The 19,669-nt window shown below is 42.8% G+C and overlaps 1 protein-coding gene across 1 annotated transcript; it reads left to right on the top strand.

Annotated features, from left to right (window-relative positions):
- The first annotated feature begins 291 nt into the window (after nucleotides 1-291).
- On the top strand, nucleotides 292-19,244 carry urb2 (URB2 ribosome biogenesis homolog). Its single transcript, XM_069658967.1, has 12 exons — nucleotides 292-331; nucleotides 909-1,054; nucleotides 1,258-1,434; nucleotides 1,651-2,831; nucleotides 2,955-3,093; nucleotides 4,356-6,801; nucleotides 7,383-7,543; nucleotides 7,786-7,896; nucleotides 9,208-9,450; nucleotides 13,182-13,278; nucleotides 15,585-15,718; nucleotides 18,359-19,244. The coding sequence occupies exons 2-12, from the start codon at nucleotides 929-931 to the stop codon at nucleotides 18,554-18,556; spliced, it is 5,013 nt and encodes a 1,670-aa protein (XP_069515068.1). The 5' UTR covers nucleotides 292-331; nucleotides 909-928; the 3' UTR covers nucleotides 18,557-19,244.
- The last annotated feature ends 425 nt before the right edge of the window (nucleotides 19,245-19,669 follow it).

Below are 19,669 nucleotides of genomic sequence, written 5' to 3'. Positions count from 1 at the left end.
AAAATGAATATATTATTTTTTAAATAATTCATACAAACATACAAATGTTACCTAAAAATATGGTTACATTTGATTAGCTTAGTTATTTTCTCGACGAAGAAATTTTTAATTCTTCACGAACAGCGTTTTAACAAATTATTAAATCAATAGAATTTATAAGCATCCGATAAACCTTCAATTGAAAATTATTTCTACCAGAGCCTCTGCTGAGGGAGATTGAAAACGTGAATACTAATTTAGATCTACTCTCGATTGCTTCTGCCTGGCCGCAGTTCAAAGTTCAAAGTTCGTCCACATCTGAAAACAGGAGACACGTGCAGATTGTAAAGTCGTAAGTCTTATTAAACTTATCACAGGCGCTCGTGAACTAATCTTAAACATGTAACATAGAAGCTCAAGGATGGTTTGCTTTGTGTGCAGACCAGAAGCAGCTACAGAATCAGCTAACTTTAGCAAGAATGTGCTATGTAGCTAGTTGTCGTTAGCTGAAACATTCTCCCACAGTCTTTATCAAATTGTAAAAGTAAGATTTAAAATGTTTACACTGTTTACAAGTTCTTGTAGAAATGTGTTTCCAACATTTATATTCGTAGGTGTTGGGCTCAGAGCTTAAAATGAAGGTATCTGTCAATACCTAAAATATAAATACGATCCAGATCTGGTGTGGGTGTTTTGGTCCATAAACAAATGGCTTGATGACCTGAGATCTGTCAGATCTGTAGTGGATGTAGAATTATTGTAGTTGGGTGTTTGCACGTGCATTTAAACGTAAGTCACCAACAGCTGTGTCACCCACGTAGTTTGTGATTGTTAAATTAAATGAATACCTTTCATTTCTTTACTTCTTTATGTTTTGGTCTTTCCTTCTGGTCCTGGCTCTTCTCTTCCTTCTCTTCATGCCTTTTCAGCAGCAGCCCCAGCAGCAGTGATGGCTGCCATCTACTCAGGTATCCATCTGAAACTGAAGAGTCCTCAGACTCCTTGGGAGGACAAATTAAAGCTGGCACGTTTTGCCTGGATCTCCACTCAGTGCCTGCTGCCCAACAAGGAACAGGTAACAGCTGTGGCCGTGTCATAAGATGTTTGTGTCTTCATAGAATGATTGTTTAATGTGGAGTATTAGGTTTTTGTTAATTATTTGTTTAGAATGGTCTGTAAATCTATTTTCCCTAGCATTTTGATTGTTTGTTTGTTTTTTTTCTCACTTGTTGATTGTTGTTAATTTATTCTTTCATCCACTTTTCTTTTGCAATGCAGGTGCTGTTGGACTGGTGCACCCATGCTCTGACAGGCTGGCACAATCAGAAGGTGGAGTTTCCTGAGAAAGTTCTTGAAGGACTGTGGTGTTATTTGGATGATTTGCTTCACAGCCGCAAGCTCCACTCTCTTCTCAAGCAGGGCAAGACCATTAGCCTGCGGCTCAACATGGCACAGGTGTGTTGGGAACACCTAAACGTGCAAATCTAGAGTAATGTTTTTAACGCAACAACAACTATATTTAAAAATTCTCTTGTTGTGATGGTCTACTGCATCAATATCAAATACTGGATTAATGCTTTGGCTGTAGCTCATTCTTACTCTAGAAAGGGAGTGTGTTGACATGGACATATATAGGTTTTTATGACACCTCTTTTCTCTGTTTGCCTCCAGCTGCTGCTTGACCGTCTCCAGGAGCATGCACGTGTTGACCCTAAGTCGCCGGTGTGTTTCTCCACCGTACTGAGTGTCTTTCAGGGACTTCTTTCTGCTCCTGCACTCTCATCTGTCTTTACCACCAAGTATGAGCTCCTGGTTGATCTCTTGGCAAAGTTCTGCACTCTGGCCTGCCGCGAGCTACTGCTGCCATTGCCTGCAGACCCCCTAAAGACTGAGTCTGTCACATGTCAAGATGAGGTGTTGACAGAGGGTCCTAAAACTCAGCCTACTAGCGATTTGGATGGTTCCCAGAATAAGCCGATGACGGAAAGTCCTTCAGATCCCCCAAAGTTGGATGCTAATAAATCGCCTCTAAATCCAAAAGACAACCTCCGTTCAGCTAATCTGTTTGAGGTGTTGCTTCAGGTTGTGTCCTGTTATTTGTCAGTTCAGCGACAACAAGCCAACCCTAACAGAGTTTTCACAATGGTAACCAACCAGCTGATCCAGCCATTAGTCCTACTCAGACACCTGCTGACACCTGGGGAGTTTTCACCTGCTCACACACATCTGCGTCTCCGTCAGCAACTGTGCAGAGACATCCGGGTCAAAATAGACTCCATCCTTCATTCAGCTCTCTTCCCCTCAGAGCACCTGACCTCGTACAAGGATGAGCTCCTTCCATCTAAAGAGGATTCTGGAAAACGTGGTCCTGGCGGGGCAAAAGGCCCCTTGAAGCCAGTCAGTGCCGTGCTTTCCAAACTGAGCACTCCGGGATACTGTGATCCAGCTCTGCACTACTCTGTGAAGTCCAACACATTGTCTCTGCTGTTTAAGTTCTTCCTGGAAAGCTACGGCAAAGGGAGAGGAGACAGTGAGGAAGCACACAGGATGCTGTGTTTCTATTTCCTCACCAAATTGGTCCCTGTTTTGGACGTAGGTCTTGATGGACCCTCGCTCTCACCTGCCAAAGAAAAGGAGCTGATCTCTGTTTCCCCTGGGAAAGAATCTCCCCCATCCTCCCCCTGTTCCCCAGAGAGCTGGAGCCTGGCTCTGCTGGCTGTGGAGTCCCTGCTCAGCCAGGCTCTGTCCGCTGATATTTATAATGTAGCAGCAGACAGGATCAGACATGGAGAGGTCCAGTTCAACTTTTACAGAGCCCTGGGGCAAATGCTTTTCAACCAGGCCCAGCCAAGGTAAAAACACTCTCTGAAATATTTCATTTTATTTTAAAGGTTTTTAACATTCAGAATTACTGAAAGGGCTTTTTTGAGTGCCCCTTCTATTAGTCCTATGATTAACTTATTCTTGTCTTTCAGTATCCCGGCATGGTATCGCTGTCTAAAGGTGCTGTTGAGTCTCAACCATCTGATTCTGGAGCCAGACCTGGACCAGCTTCTATCTTCAGCCTGGGTCAATTCTGAATGCATGGAAGCACGAGTGCAACGTGCCCGACAGGTCTGATTACATTGTTTTATTTGTTTTAATTCCACCTGTATTTAACCAGGATGGAGATGGAAATATCTTTCTGGCCCAGCCAGAACCACAGTTAGTTTAAAATACAAATATATTATTATAGACAGAGGAAACAGACTTCAAGCACAATAGGAAATTTTATAATCTAGGTCTAAAAGGCAATTGCATCGTTCAGTGAAGTCGACTTAAATATGTAGTAAATAAATATCTAATTGTGATTATTTTGATTTATATTGCGACTTCGATATGATTTGCGATTTTAAATTGAATGATAAGTTTTACCTAATTGTTCTAATTTTCATTGAAAAACATGTTTATGGTGTGTTTTCTGCAGGGATCTGTACCAAATATATTTGATACTTACGTCTGTGTCTGATGTGTTGGCCAGAACATCTCTGGAGCACAATATTTAAATTAAAATGTTTTTTTGACACATATTTAACCTTTTAATAAATAATGCGCCTCCTGCGATTCGAAAATTGCAGCAGGCTATATCGTGATTTCGATTACATTTTGATTCATTGTTCAGCCCTAAGTTCTATCATGCCATTATGGTAGGAAAAAAATTCAATTTCGCTCTGTGCCTTTAGAGGACGATATCTGCTTCTCCAATGGGCCCTGGAAAACCTCCTACTACGTAAAACATGTCATTTGTGGAGGCCAGGGAGCTCGCTAAACTACACTTCCTCAATCTAGGACGGCCGCCTCCGATGTCACGTCTCGTTTAACATGAGGTTTGAAATGTAGACTGCAGACCTGAAGACGATCCACCGGTATTTTCTCGTCATATTTCTGTTTCTGTCCCGCTCTGAGCCGTTGCCTGCAACAAAACGGTCACATTTCACTCCAGCGTCTCTCGCTGGGCCGTTCCTGTCAGAGCACGCTGGGTGTTGTAGGAATGTAGAATGGGCGAAACTTCGAGCTGTTTGTACAACTTTCTCCACAGCTATGGCGCCAATTTAAAATACTATTGCTTCTATCGATTACAGAGAACAACAGCTTTGACTGACAGTGGCTTTTTCCAGGGGCCAATTGCTCCTTTAAGAGCAGGCTTTTTTTCCCCCAGCCCTTGCAACCTGGTATAAAAGCCGCCTAGTGGAACATAGCTTAAAACTTGAGGTCTGGGTCAAAATATTACATTTGTATGAGGGCAGTTTTCCCAGTTTTGTATATTTCAGCCTAAAATGCCCACTTACAAGTATTAGATTCAGCTTGTCTGAGACAAATGTTTCCTTCCCCAACAGCTCATGGTGTGCAGCCTCCTCGAGACCTACACAAAGCTTCGTCAGCTGCCCCGTCTCTTCTCTGAGCTCCTGTCTGTGATCTGTCAGCCGGCCCTGGATGCCCTCCGCCCTCCTCTGCTGTCTGAGGGCGTCTCCTCCTCCCTGACTACTTGTCTGCTGGACGCTCCCCCCTCACAGGGCCTCGAGATCTGCTCATTAGTGTTGGAGAGCATCAGGAAATATATACTACCGGACCTGGTGAAGGAGGACAGAGAGGCAGAGAAGATGGAGATTGATGGGGATAAAGAAATACAGGTGGAGCAGGAGAGAGGGGATGCATCTCTGAAACTGTTCTCCCTGAGTCAGCTGCTTCATGTTGTCATGTTTAGTCTGAAGACTCTGGACAATTCCTCTCCTCTTCCCGTGGTGAGGAAGAGTCAGGGGCTGATGGAGGAGATGCAACAGGTAGTGAAGGAGTTGCTAAATCTATGGTCAAGAGAAGAAAGATTTGTAAAAACAAACATGGGTTCAGTTCAAAAGATGCCAAAAAAAGGCAAGAAGAATGTGGATCACAAAGGCTCAGAGTCTAAAATATGGACAGTTTGGGAACAAAAGACCCAGGAGGCCACGCTCCTCCTCAGATACACCTGGGTGGAGGTGGACACGCTCTTCTTTATCCACTGCAGCAAATACACACCTCTTGACTCGGCACATTTAACAGCATCAAGTGAGACTGAAGACCTCGCTCCAGCCCTGACTCGTATAGAAAGTCTCCTCTCTGGTGACATCTTTCCTGCACGTCTTCAACCATCCTGCAGCCCAATGAACTGTCTCCTGGTGAAACACCTCACTTTGCAACAGATGAAGAAAGTTCTGTTAGATACCTCCTTACTCTCTGAACCGAGCACTGCTGCTCTGCTGAACAGGGCAGCCCAGTTTATATCAGCTTCATCAGAGTTTAAGGCGAGTCTTGGGGGAGAGCAGGTTTGGGACGGGCAGATCGGGAGTGTGAATGCCGGCTCCTACCTTGTCGCACACTGGTATCTTGTCACCTCCAATTTGCCTTTGATAGCTCCCTACCTGAGCAGAGAAGACATGGGCTGCATAGCAGATACACTTGTCAGTTCGCTCATTAGCAGACAGACAGGAGGAGGAAAGGTCCCGCCGCTCGGCTCTCTGACTGCCTCCCTTGTATCTTCGCAGCTTCTCCAAAGCTCCGTTCTTGCTGAGTTGCCTTCACTGTTCTCTGCCACAGTCAGCTCCCTCACACAAAGGATTATTGGTGTTCTCAAAGCAGCACATTTACCAAAGGCTTGTCCTGCACTCCTAAAGTGTCAAGAGAAAGGAACAGAATCTAGCTGTACACTTGTGAAAACAGAAAGTATGGTAGAGGATATTTTGGCTTCCTTGAAGACGGGGCAGGTGTCTGTTTTGCTCACTGACACACAGAGCAAAGAGCTGGTAATCCTCCTCCAAATCTTATCAAACCTCAACCCAGATGGGATGAACCCTGAGGATCTGTCCTCTCTTTTCCTCCTCCTTTTCTTCATGCTCACCTCCACCTCCGGTCAGTCACACCAGACGGCCATGGACCCTCCTGAACCTGAAGATGACGCTGTATTCCTGGTGAAGCTGCTCCAGATTCTGACTTGTCTCCTGGAGGGTAGAAACTTCCAGAGTGTTTTGAAACTGATCCATGGTGGCACTCTGCTGCAGGCCGCTGTGTCGTCTCTCCTTTGGCAAAGCAACAAGGGAAGATTTGGAGCCACAAGCAGCCCTAATTGGTCGGAGTTAATCAAAGCAGTGCAAAGCTTCATCAGGTGCTTGGTGCAGCTGATTATAGCCCGAAACAGCAGCGTGAGGCTCAACCTGGACCAGTTTGCCTCCTATCTTATGGAAATTGCACCAAGTTCAGGGGCGGCTTCAGGTAAACCAGATCCAGAATCCTCCATTATGTCTGTTCATCTCCTCCTGGCGTCGCTGACCTCTTTCTCCCAGGCGATGACCTCTAACCTGGGCAGGAGTAAACCAATGGATCAAACGTTAACCCAAATGCTAACAAGAACGACTGCTGCACTTGGACCTGCCGTAGAGTCTGTGCTGAAGCCTCAGACCACCTGTCAGTCGGTCATCCAGCCCGCCAGCACCCTCGGTCAAGCCTTCGTAGTAGAAGTTGTTACGGTCATGCTGCAGTGTGAGCTGTCCGCCCTGTCAGTGGAGGGAGAGGAGAAGAAGAAGCTCACCCTGACTCACATGAGCCTCTATCAGAGCTTCTGCCAGCAGATCCTCAAGGAAATAACTTCCGCCCACAGGCCCATGGACTTCCTGGTTTCCTCTCTCCGTTTCCTGTCTGCTTTCTACAAAGCAGTGAAGAAGACGGGAGAAGAGGGAGAGGAGGAGGAAGGAAGAAAGGAGGAGGATGAGCTGTACATGCAGATGCTGCAGACTGTGCACAGGCTGCTCACAGGTACACAGGTTTTCAGTATGTGCCAAATGCAGATGTAATTAATGATAGAACGTTTTCCAAGATTGTAATGTTTATTCCTTCCAGCTGTTTTGGATGAGAAGTGTTTAAATAGCCAAGAAATCTGAGACATCAAACAAGTCTCATCCTAGAGCAGCACTTACTTTGGGGCTTCAGATCAGCTTTATTCAGTATATTAGAATGTGTATATAATTATTAATGATTCTGCGTCTGTTTATGGGGTGGACAAACTAATGGAAACGCCTTTCAATACAATGCAGTCCAAGAGAAAACCAATGCAAACTACAACCTCACTTATAAACCTGTAGTTAAATCATACCTCTTACAAAGTGTCAATTAAAATGCAAATAATAATAATAAACAAATATCTTTAAAAAAAAAAAAAGTTGCTGATTAATTAAATTGTGAAGAACTTATAGACGAATTGATGTTGCTGAACAAGATCAAGGTGTATCTAAAAAAAGTGGTCTATTAGTGGACCCATACACATTGATACATTTATCACTGTGTATTTGTAATGCATGATTATTATAGTAAATGTGTCACTTTCACTTTGCTTTCAGCCTCTTGGCTGTCCTCAAAGGATGTTTGTGAGCTGGAGCCGGCTGTGCAGGAGCTGCTGCGCCCCCTGGTGGAGAAGAGCACCACAGGTCAGCTGAACCTGCTGCTGCTGATGATCAAAGAGGGACTGGACTGTGGCAAGCTGAGGGCAGGAAGCTACAGGGTGAGGCCCGCATCAATCCTCACAACTTGATCACTTCTGCTGTACACATGTTAAGATCTGACTCTTTGTTTGAATTTTGTCTAGCTTCATTTATTTAATGGCTTTTATTTTTTACTAAAAAAATCTCCGTCTTAACAGAGATCTGCTGTTTGTTAGCTCTATGACGAATCATATTTGCTGTGAGATTAAAAATCTCTCTAATGAACTGCTCTCTCTCTTCTTCCTCCTCTTCTGTTCTGCAGGAGGTGCTATCTGCAGTCATTAGCACTAAGCTGCTGTCCTGTTGTCAGTTACCGGAGCCCTGCTCTAAAGCGCTGTGGCTCATTGCACCACAGATTATATCAGCTATGGTGGTGAGAAAAACACACACACACACACACACACACACACGCTGTCAAATGCAGCAAGCGAAATCATGCAAGAATGTGCTTCAGTGAGTGCACACACACACACAGACAGACACACACATGCGCTTGTGCAAAGGTTTCTGATATTGCAAGATATTGTTTGAGTATTTCCAACATTTTTAAACGTGCGTTTAAATAGTCAGATGAGACCTCCAAACTTCGGGAGCGTTGGCAGTATTTGAGGATGAGCTTCAAATTACATTTTCTGATTGTAGTTTCTTTGGCAGCCTGGCAGGTGGAGCTGCCTTCCAATCTAAAATACATTGCGTTTGTTCATTAAGTGTGTGCTATGTTTGCAAATGCCCCTCTCACAAAGGCTTACCGCTTTTTAACATATCTTGTTCAACATCACTGGAATGAGGTTTTCTCACCCCTCTGAGCCAAGTGGCACTAACGTCGCTCTCAGTACATTTGATTTTCTAATAAATGTTCTACATAGGTGTATGAAAGGAAAATTCTAAAGCCAGACTTCTGAGTATAACTTTCACAGGAATGTTAGGACAAGCTGGGGACAGTCCCACGCTGAGTGTATTTTACTGTCTGCTCTTTAGCCCTGCGTCAGTAATAATTAAAGTGACAGTGAGCTGGACGCACATGCGACAGCTGTCTTGAGTGACTCAGCAGCCAAATGACAATCACAGTCTGCTGATTTCCGCAGGAGGGCCTGTTCTTTGTAATTTCCTCTTTAAGTCAATGTGTTTTTCATCAGGCCTGCTGGGTGGAGCAGGCAGACAACACGGCAATCTGCTTAACCATACTGCAGACACACACACACACACACACACACACACACACACACACACACACACACACACACACACACACAAGCACTGTACTTGAATATGCTAACCATGCTGTTCTGTCTCTGTTACCCACTCTCACTGTGTCCATATGTCTGTCATCTGACTGATCTGGTGTTTGCATATTTCCTCCAGCTTTTCCCTTTAGACGGTGTCAGAGGAGGAAGCCTTAAATCATCCAAACTTAATGCCTGTAAAATATTCATGTTTTAAAAGCAGTAGAAGATCTTTAAAAGTCATTTTTCACAACATGTCCCTGCACAGCATGGTTTGTGAATATTAAATGAGTAAAAGTAGTAAAATTGCCCCCAAAATAGCTTTGTCATGGTTTGTTCCAACATGTCTGTATGAAAAGCACATTAATAAACCGTAACCCACTGCTTCACTTTCAGGGCACCGCTGTCATAGCTGTGTTTTATCTCTCTAACTCTCTGCGTGCAAATCTTCTGTGTTACAGTTCTTGGTGAGATCATCCAGTCAGGACGTCTCTCTGACCCTTCCTTTTACTGTTCCCACGGTGACCTCAATGACATCACTCCTGCGTCAGGGCGAGGGGCGCATCAACAACCCTCATCACGTGATCCTGGTCCTCGGGGCGCTTCAGCAGGTGCCCCTCGACCACTTGACCCCACTCGTGTACCAGTCGGCGTTCCTGGCTGTTCATGAGGCGCTGTTTGCCATCATCCAGTGTCATCCTCAGGTATGAACAGGCGGACAGGTGGGGGTGGGTGGAGGGAGTGAATAGTTTCAGAAGAAAATGTTTTAAAAAAGAACATAATAATACCTTTGAGTGGCAATAATGATAGCTTTCAGAAGAGCGATATAAAAGAGCAGGCTTTAATTGAGTTTAATTTTACTCCTGTAACAAGATGTGGGAATATATTCAGAGGCAAAGAAGAACATCCAGTGGGAGTTGCTTTAATGCAATCCCTCAATTAAAGATGATGCAGTTATAGACAGTGCTCTGTGTGGTTAAATGTATAGCTCAGATTTTGCGAGTGTACTGCAGTAGATGCCGATCAGCACTGCCCATGTTCAGAGAAGCTGGAGACATGTAAGCTAAGCTATGTAACACTGTGGAAAGGGGTGTAGCTTAAGGACTTTAGCCAGCTCAAACAAGTCCCACCTGAAAGACCAATTTTAGTGCATGCTTTATTTTGAATATTACCACCGCTCTGACTTGCTCTCAGAAAGCTCTTTCCTTTTGGCACTTTGTCTTTCTCAAACGCACACAACGTCTGTATTCCTACGCTTACCAAATCACTCAGCAGTACACAGTAAAATCTTTACCGTGACCAGGACACTCTTTGTTTGAACAGCTTTAGTTTGAGCTTGCATGTCACTTTCTGCTACACTTTTGCCTTTATTATATAGGGCAGCTGAAGAGAGTCAGGAAATGTGGGGAGTGGGGGAAGACATGAACCAAATGATCAGCAGACCAAGAGTCAAACCTGCGATCAGTGCGTCTCGGGCTGCAGCATCTGTACATGGGGCAACTGAGCTAAACTAGCACCTCATATAACATAAACTTGCACTTTATTTCAGGTGGGAATTTTTGTTAGCTTAGCTGCTATGTTGATTTTCTGGCCGGCTTCTCCAAACGGGGTTGTGTTGATTGACATCTACTGTAGCTGATCAACTGACTATCCCTTTGAGTCAGAATAAAGAAATATTTAGTGAGGTTAAGGTTCATTGTTAATATCGGACGTGATAGTTTGAACTTAACATCAAACTATTTTTATAAAACATGATATTTATCAAACTTTATCAGGGGAGTACACTACGAAGAAGGATTAGCGGTTATGAGGTTACTTCAGGGTTAACTCTGAGTTTTCAGTACTACGAAGCTCTGAAGCAGGATATGTCTGAGATAAGAGATCAACTTGATGAGTACACACACCACCTACTGACCAATCAGGTCTCTTGATCCAGGAGTTCTGTGAGCAGATCGTGAGAGGGAGCAGGTAGAGAGGCCGGTAAAACACTTCCTCTTTACCGTCGTTACCAAAAGATATTCATTGTTCTTTACTGATACTAACACCTGATTAAAACACTGAAGCCTGACGTTGACTTATCGCGTTGATAACCTGCATTGTGTGACCGCATAGCGTGATTGCCTTTTGTTAGCTTAAGAGAAGCCAGATCAGGAAAAGATACCCTGGGTATGTTGAACTTGCTTCGTAGTATAGTCCCCTGTTCTTTAAAGGATATTTTGCAACCATACACCAAGTAGTATGTACATCAAACCAAGTAGGTTTACACATACAAGGAATACAAATAAATAAAAGCTATTTAACAGTAGTACTCCTGTCAGTCAACTTCAATAGATTGAGATAAAAAATTGACAATAAGAATAAGATGTAAGAAAGCAATAAAATACTAAATATGTACACCATGTGTAATTAAAGAGCTGTACAGATGTGCAGGTTTGTGCAAGATGATGGTAGTGCAAATATTTAACAGTATCAAATTAAAAACAATGCAATGCAAACATACAGTATGTAGCTCATAAATCTGAGTTAAAGACTTTAGTGTGATGTTAAGTGAGGACGAGAGTCCATGTCATTCCAAGGCCGGGTCCCTCTTGTTTGCAAGATTATTAAGAAGATAGTTTTATTTATGAAACCAAAACTACACCCTCATAGTTCAAGGCTGCTTGTGTGACTCCTTGATTTAAATAAATTGTGGTCCATGCTTTAAACTCGCCGCTGAGTTCACAGGATGCCCCGGAGGACCGCATCGCTCGCTTTGAACAAAAGGATATTGCAGCTCAGTCCTGCTGCAGCTGCACGAAAACTCATAACGTCCCAATGTTCAGCTTTTTCTGTCTCGATCCCAAAGTTAAAAACATGTTTTTTCTACAGAAGGACTTTTTACTAGAAATGTAAAACTTGCCATACAAGGCCTTTTTGTTTGGTGTTAATGTGATAATTTTTTTGTTTCTCGCCTTCTAAAAGAATGACTTTTTGTCAGACACGATGACAAAGTGTGACCGAAATGGGGCAGCTGCATTCAATAAAGCGGCAAAAACCAGCTAACTGATATCAGATGTTTGTGAGGACAAAACACAGCAGGGAAGGGGGGAGGTAAAACTGAGACCAGAGTGGAGGCAAGGGAGGAAGAGAGAGTACTTTTATAGAGGAAGAGAGGGGAATCAAAAAACAAGTGATAAAGACATAAGAGAGGAAGCATTAGACGGAGAACAAAAGCCTTTGATGTGATTTGAATGCGATGCACGAGGGAAGTCTCCGGACAAATTAGAAAAGAGGGGAGGGAGCTGGAGAAAGGAGGTGTGATAGGGCAGAGAGGGGGAGGTGGAGAGAAGAGGTAGGGGAGCTGGCATGTGGCGTCGGTTGGCATGGAGCTGGTACAAGTAGATGGAAACCATTACTGAGCTCCATCCAGAGCTGGTGACATCACCTCCTCCTCTCCCTCGTCGTCCTCGCTCAGTCCAACGTCGGCCTTGAATAATGAACAGAGAGAGAGTACGGGCAGAAATGCGTAGCTCTTTAGTGAATCCAACTTTTACCTCAGAAATGTTTTGGACAGTGAGTTTACGAGCTGCTGTGTTATGACTCAACCTGTGAAAATGATGTGATGGATGGATATTGCAGGACCGCTTTGTCCCGATTTAAAAAGGTCTCTCTGTTCAACTCCTAAGAGCCTTAAAGGTTTAATTTCCCTTTCAAATTTACCGTAAGCCGCTCTAAACTTCGTGAACATACAAGTGGTTCTGTGAGTGGTAACCCACATGTTTACTGGCTGTACCAGCACATTCAGCTTCAGTGCATTTAAACAGCATTTATACAACCGTTCGTTCAGACCAAGTAATCTGATTGGATAAGAGGCCTTACATGAGTGCTGATTTAGAGAACAACATCACTGGGACTTTTCACTCTGTGTATCCCTCCGCCTCAGCCAGGTGTTCTGAATACTGTTAATTAACATTACAGCAGACTGTGTGTCTACGTTGATCAAGCTGGTGCCTCTGAATCACACAGCAGACTCTTATTTCACTGGTTGATGATCAATTAAAACAAAGAGATAAATGTACATGATAAAAACAGCTGATCTGTGGTGACCTGTAGACGCAGTGCAGCAGAATGTTTGGGTTGCTTGGCAACAAAAGTCAAGTTTCAGTTAAGTTGTGAAACTGTTTACTACTATTTCCCGTTTGTATAACTGATGTATAAAAACAACATCACACTCGAGGTAGTGACGTTGTTCTGAATATCATCATGGCTGTGATTATCTACAACCGAATCACAGCCGTGCTGATATTTAGTTCAACTTCACAACCTTGTGTGTGATATTGCTTAAGTAATGGCTGTTTAAAGTTTTTAATACTCTGAGTGCAGGTAGATTCTACCTCCTAATCTGACAAACATTTGACTCTATAAACATATTAATGACATATCCTTGTGTGTCCAGGTGATGTTGAACGCAGCTCCGTCGTTCTTAAACATCTTCCATCGTCTGCTGGCATCCATCATGCAGGAGGGTCGGCAGAGAGGAGACAGCGACACAGGTAACACAAACAGACTCGGACAGGAAAACTTTTCAAATAAAAAACACATTTGTGCAAATATTTGTGTTTGAAAAAAGAGGAGGGTGAGATTTTTAAATTATGAGTGCATGCTAAACAGTAATATCAGTAATGAGTAAGAGGAGAGTTTTAAAAGATCCGAGGTCCTGAAGGAATTAACCTTATTAATGTTATATTCCAAACATGTTTCTGAATTGGTCTTCAAAAAAGACCCTGGTTCATTGTATATGCAATGTACCAAAATATAACAAATAAAGTTTTGATGCTGAATTGTGTTTTAAAGCTCCTGTGAGGAACTTTTGGTTTGTGTTGATTTTGGCGCCCCCTGTGGACAAAGCTGTACCTCTAATCTCTGATGTTGTCCTGTACATTCTTAAGTGGTGATTTTTAACACAAAATCCCATCCTGCTTTCTTTAACAGTCTTAAGCCCTTTTCACACATGCACTCCTGACATTTTCCTGACAATTTCAGGACCCAGGTTACCCAGACATTACCCATTGCCCTTTCACACATGTCCCTCACAGCGGGAGATTTTTACCTGTTGGACGAGGAGGGGGGCGGGGAGGGGGGCAAGTATATTTGGCGACTGATTCTATCATATGTCTTAATATATCTGTCAAAAAGATCGTCATCCACAATCGATTAACTTACTGGACACTCAGCCCTCGCGTTCTGTCTCTCCCATACCTGCAGCAATGTTTCCCACATGCTCATCAGAAATCACACACACACACCCACAGACGTTGGCTGGTCCCTCCTGTAAATGCATTGATTGAGGTGCAATGTTTTCTGTTAAATACTGACCACCTTATTCTGTTTTTAAAGATAAGTGCAGCTGTGTAATGTCTGTCTCATTTGTCGGGTTTGATTGTTTCCACACGTAACAATGAGCCTCCTTCATGCGCGGTCACCTGCTGCTGTGAAAACGAGATCGCCGGTGAAAAAAATACAAAACACGAGTTTTGTTTTTTGGGCGAGTTTCAAAAAACGTGCAGCTCATGATGGATGTAAACAGAGCAGACAGTAAGGGAGAGAGACACAGAAAGAGCCGCTGTGTGCAGGTAGAGCAGGTGAAGGTGTGTGCGGAGAAATAACTGAAGAGAAGCAAGGTGAGCAGATTAAAGTTTGTGAACAAACACTAAGATATGGTGGAGAAGAATGAAGCACAGTTATAATGGAATTACGACATAACTTTCTTGAAATAGACGATGTATTGTTCGCTGCAAACCCCCCCCGCCCCCTCCCTTCCCTCCCTTCCCTCATCACTCGCTCGCAGTGAATGTTCCTGAGTATTTCCTGCTGCGTTCACACATCGGCCGACCCAGACTTTCTCCCGACACGATGCTAGGTCGCTGGCAGGAGAAAGTCAGGGTAATGTCGGGGTCAAAAGATCGTCCGTTTGCGTTCACACATGTGGCCCGCCCGGGTAACGTCAGGACATGTTCAGGAGTGCAGTACATGTGTGAAAGAGGCTTTCGTATCACTCACTTTAAATTTTTGCCCTGGAAATTGTTAACAGAAGCAGCGAGCAGTTAATTGCTTCGTCTGACACCTACCCCCCGCCAGCAGTTTCAGGCATTGAAAATAACTACATAGAAATAATCAATCTTGTCGCTGATGGTCTGGTTTGCTTTTGTAGGTCATATCGAGTAATCAGAATTAATTTCAGTCTGTTTCATACCCAGAGAAAAACTCCTCACAGGAGCTTTAAAGAGGAAATGTGTCTTTGTATACTTTTTCTCTTACTGGAAGCTTCTGGAAATGTTGGGACTTGGCATCAGGTCCAAGCCACACTGTTTCACAGATTCTGATATTTACCAAACAGCCTTCCAGGAATAGAGTAATTCTAAGCCAGGGAGTGTTTACAATCGCGTCTTAAATTGCCTGTCACTGTAGATTTCTGTGGCAAAGCTTTGCTTAGTCAACAAGGAAGAAACTGTTATTTACAAGCCAGTGGCTCAAAACTAAGCAATAAATACTTAAAGAAGAAATGTCATTGTGTTCAATTTTTCCCTACTTCTCTGCTCTTTTTCTGTAACATCCTCATGTATTCATGACAAAACAAACATTTGAAGCCTTAATGGTGTAATCAAAGTTGTTGAAAAAGTCGCACCTGGAAAAACCCAACTGAAGAAGTGTGCCACACAACTAAACTTTTCCAGCTGCAAATTGGATCCAAACCACTTAGACTTGGGTATAATGTCCTCTGTATGTCTGGAAATAATGTAAAAATAGACTTTTTAGACAAATTTATAATAAATTAAAACATAATTCTCTGTTTTTTCAGGGGCAGACAGTGACGTGTATCTGCAGTGCTCCCGACTGATAGAGAGGATGTACTCTCACATTGCTACCACGGCTGAGAGCTTCACCACACTGTCAGCCTTCATGGTGGCTCAGTACGTCACAGAGCTGCAGAAGGTACACACACACACACACACACACACACACACAAAGTCATGGCATCATACAGAGTCAACATACTTCTACATCCAAACCCATCTGTCATCCCTGGAGAGTTTCTACAGCTGTGAGTGAAACAGTTGCATGCTCACACACACACACACACACACACACGTATGAACGAGGATCTCAGCTGATCCTTTGATCCAGTCTAGTTTGTCGTTGAGCCGGCGTGATTCAGCCGAGCAGAGTGACGGGGATGCTGACGCTTAGAAGCAGAGGGGGGGGGGTGTTGCCATTGGCCGGATGGTGGATGTTCAGAGATCTGAGCGAGCAGCTCCAGGATTACTGTAACTCCGTGTGCTGGATGAAGCTTCAGGCTGGATGTTCCCTCCAAGCAGTGACTCACGTCTGGCTTGTGAACGCCGCTCCTCTCCGCCACCAGACTGTATTTAACGTGGCGCCAACCTGACTCAGCAGTTTCCAGCAGAGTCGCGCGTTGAGAGAAAGACAGGCAGGCAGACAGAGCGAGACAGAAGTAGTAAGAAAGAGGTGTTTTGGATCCTCTTGAGCCCTGTGTGACTCATCTAATAATCCTGAAATTGGATTTAAATAGTGCTTTTAATGGGTCTTTTCAGAAAGATGGCCCTCTTTGTAAATCAGAAGTCATTTAGTCGTCTCTGTGTCAGAACTGTCTCTATTGGCTCTCAGCTGAATCTGAACTATCCGTGCTTCAGACAGGCGTTATTAGAAAATTACAGGTTTAGTTCTGGTTTGTGAACATAAGCACTTGTCTAAGTATTCAACAGTTCCACATTTCTATTCTATTAAAAATCTTATTAGAGGAGATCTCCACAGAATAAACTTGGCACTTCTTCTAAATGAACACATGGGCTAATGTGGCCTACAGCAGTGATGAGGAGAAGGCTAGTAGTCTGGGGTCTTTGTTAGACTTTGTGCATCTCCCCCTGTACTGTATACAACTGACCACAACTGTGTAGGTCTGAAACTTACAATCATTTTCAATTCCAATTAATCTGTTGTTAATTTTCTCTATTAAAGAAGGGGTTATTATGCTGTTTCACATTTTAAGACATAAAATGTTACAATGTTGGATGTCCAGACTAAACGTGGGTGAAGTCTCAAATCTGTAGGTAAAAGTATGTTGGAGTAATCCCCAGGCTTCTCAGCTCAGTCTGCAGGCTGCTGTGAACGCCAGGTTTCACACAGGTTTTTTCTACATGCTACACTTTGTGATGTCACAAAGTGCAGCATGTACGGCCAATCAGAAGAAAGTGGGATTTTAGGGGCGGGGTTTCTTAAAGGGACACAGCTGAGTCGTTTCAGGCAGAGGCTGTAAGAGGGCCTGCACAGAGCAACAATGTGAGAAAAGTGATGAGTAAATTATGCTAAGCTACTCCACGGGTATCACAGAGTGAAATATGAAGCTTGAAATTAGCTTAATACCCCCCTTTTAATCCGTTGTTTGGTCTATAAAATATTAAAAAAACGATCTTTTGTTTACAGTCATAGAGATGTAAGAAAACAAAAAAAGAAATCAATTCAAGAAGCTAATTTTAAGAAGCTAGTATTGTAATCATTTACGACTAATCTATTAATGATTGCAGCTCTACAGTTTGCATGAAGTATGAAATCAATGACCTAAATGTAACTTTAATTATACATGACAATTCAATGGAAGTTAAACACGTGTCACTTGTTCCCTCAAAAATGTGAAGCCTGTTATCAGGTGAGGGAGGTTTATTTAACAGGTGCAGTCACACTTTTACAGTCTTGGTAATAATGTGTGTGAAAGGTCTGAGGACTCAACAGGTCACCGTGAGTACCACCTGTGTACCTGCGGGGTTATCATGTGACAGGGTTACATGTTATATGAATAACAGATTACTGAAGTAGTTTGTCGTGCGTGTGTGTGTTCATGTGTGTGGTGATGGACATAAAGTGTGTTTCAACATCCTTTTAACAGTATTAAGGCATGCAGACTGGATCAGGTTGTATGAGTCTGGATCACATGACTGTATTAGGTTTCACATTTTAATTTGAAGGGGTTACAGTGTACCATGACCATATACCATGCAGTACAGTAGACTGAAATATAGGACAATAACTTATGTCATTATATTTTATTGATTTCCGTGAGGACATTTTTTCTTCCAATCCACTCAGGTATTCAAATCTTTATATCCAACCCTCCACAACATTTGCTTCTTTTAGTATTTGCTCTCAGTAAATAATTAATTTTCAGGGACAGTTTGCCCTTTTTGTAATCTGCCTTTTAACATTTGCATTGACAAAAGTTTTGCCAAGAAGGATTATGTTGCGTGTCCTTTGATGAAATAATAAACGAATTGTTGTCGGATATTGTCCCTCAGGCTTGAGTTGACAAAAAAACTTGTGTTAAAGAAAGGGACAAACATGCTGTTGTTAAATAGCATGAGTGAAACGAGGAAGCAGAGATGTGAAACAGGAAGGATCATCGCTGCCTGGTGTAACTGAGCCTAAATATGATATTTTGAACCATGTCCAACGTCTGATTCTTCTGCCATACATTTGCCATTTTTTAACTTCCTCTCTTTCCTCCATTAGTCTCTTCTTCTGTCTCCTAATTCTCAACCGTCTTCTTATTTGTCTGCCCAGGTTACTCTACGGCCAGACATCAAGCAGCATCTGACAGAGGGCATCTATCGGATACTGGACCTGTGTATGGAGCAGGATATCAAGTTTCTGACGGCCGGCCTGCAGATGGGAGTCAGGGAGGTGTTCAATGAGCTGTACGGCAGCTACACACACTACCACAAAGCACAGAGGCAGGGAGAGGACAAATACACTGTGTGAACTGCCATAACGAGCACTGTCAACTTTAAGTGTAGTTTTCAATTAGACTCCATATTTTTCTATGGAAGGACTGTTTATGTCTCATTTCTTATTTGAAATGAGACTTTTTTTTTGTTATTGCTGCATTGCTTTGAGTCCAGTGCCTTAACAAATCACAATAATGAATATACAGTCAGCAGCTAAGCTGCATGCCTTGTCTTTTTGAGTATTTACCGGTTAAGCTGAAAATAGTTCAAAGGAGGGATTGGAAACTGCTCCAGAACAGCCTGAGCAGGGTTATGACTGGTCATACCACAGACCACAGGCAGTAAGAATACACTCACACTGCCTGATAGCCAGATATATTCATTGAGTATATCTACAGTAGCTGTTGAATATTTGTTGTCTGCAAACACAGGGCTTTATACAGGCGGATAACTGTGGTTACACCCTGTACCGTAAACATAAAGCATACGGCTGACTGGAGGAACTAAAGAGGCACACAGACTTGTTGGAGGTTTACTGTGATAGAGGAGACAAAGGAAGTGTGTATGAAAAACTGAAGTGTTACTTCTCATTGCAGCCACAAAAATGATGTGTATAATGCTCCTATCCTCATTTAAAGAACTAAAACTTGATTTCCATTTCATTTAAATGCTACAGAAAATATTGAAATACTGTGTGTGAATTATTCTTTACTATATTGCTATATGGGTTTTTTTTGTTATTTTTTTTTACCAAAAAAAACAGGTAGATTTGATTACATTGCTGTCAAAAATGTTTGTTTTCTATGTAAATAAAATGTTTTGATGTGCATTTTGCCTTATTTAAGTCGGATGTACTGTTGTTTGTCGTGGGTATTTTAGTGGTTGAAAAAAACAGATGAATGGACTTTATAGACTCCAAACAAGACATGAATGAAGACTTTCTAATACAGTCATAGAGGTGTAACTGTAAAATAGATAAAGGAAATGATAGTCAGAATCAGGTTTATTGCAAATTTGGTTTTCGCATACAAGGAATTTGACTTGCTGTTTAGGTGCGGAACAAACACACAGGTAGAATTTTAATTTTTTTTTTTTTAAGTAGGTAGCTATGAGCAGCTGTACCCCTACTATCGGGGAACTTAAATAG

Source organism: Semicossyphus pulcher, unplaced genomic scaffold (genome assembly GCF_022749685.1).
Source record: "Semicossyphus pulcher isolate SPU_LCO1_2020_fin unplaced genomic scaffold, fSemPul1.0.p SCAF_1, whole genome shotgun sequence".
Taxonomy (NCBI): domain Eukaryota; kingdom Metazoa; phylum Chordata; class Actinopteri; order Labriformes; family Labridae; genus Semicossyphus; species Semicossyphus pulcher.
This window is presented reverse-complemented; position numbering and strand designations above follow the sequence as displayed.

Coding starts and splice junctions, on each gene's coding strand:
- urb2 (XM_069658967.1), top strand. CDS start 929: ATGGCTGCCATCTACTCAGGTATCCATCTGAAACTGAAGAGTCCTCAG. Junction 6,802..7,382: donor TGTGCACAGGCTGCTCACAG/GTACACAGGTTT, acceptor CTTTGCTTTCAG/CCTCTTGGCTGTCCTCAAAG. Junction 15,719..18,358: donor ACGTCACAGAGCTGCAGAAG/GTACACACACAC, acceptor TTGTCTGCCCAG/GTTACTCTACGGCCAGACAT.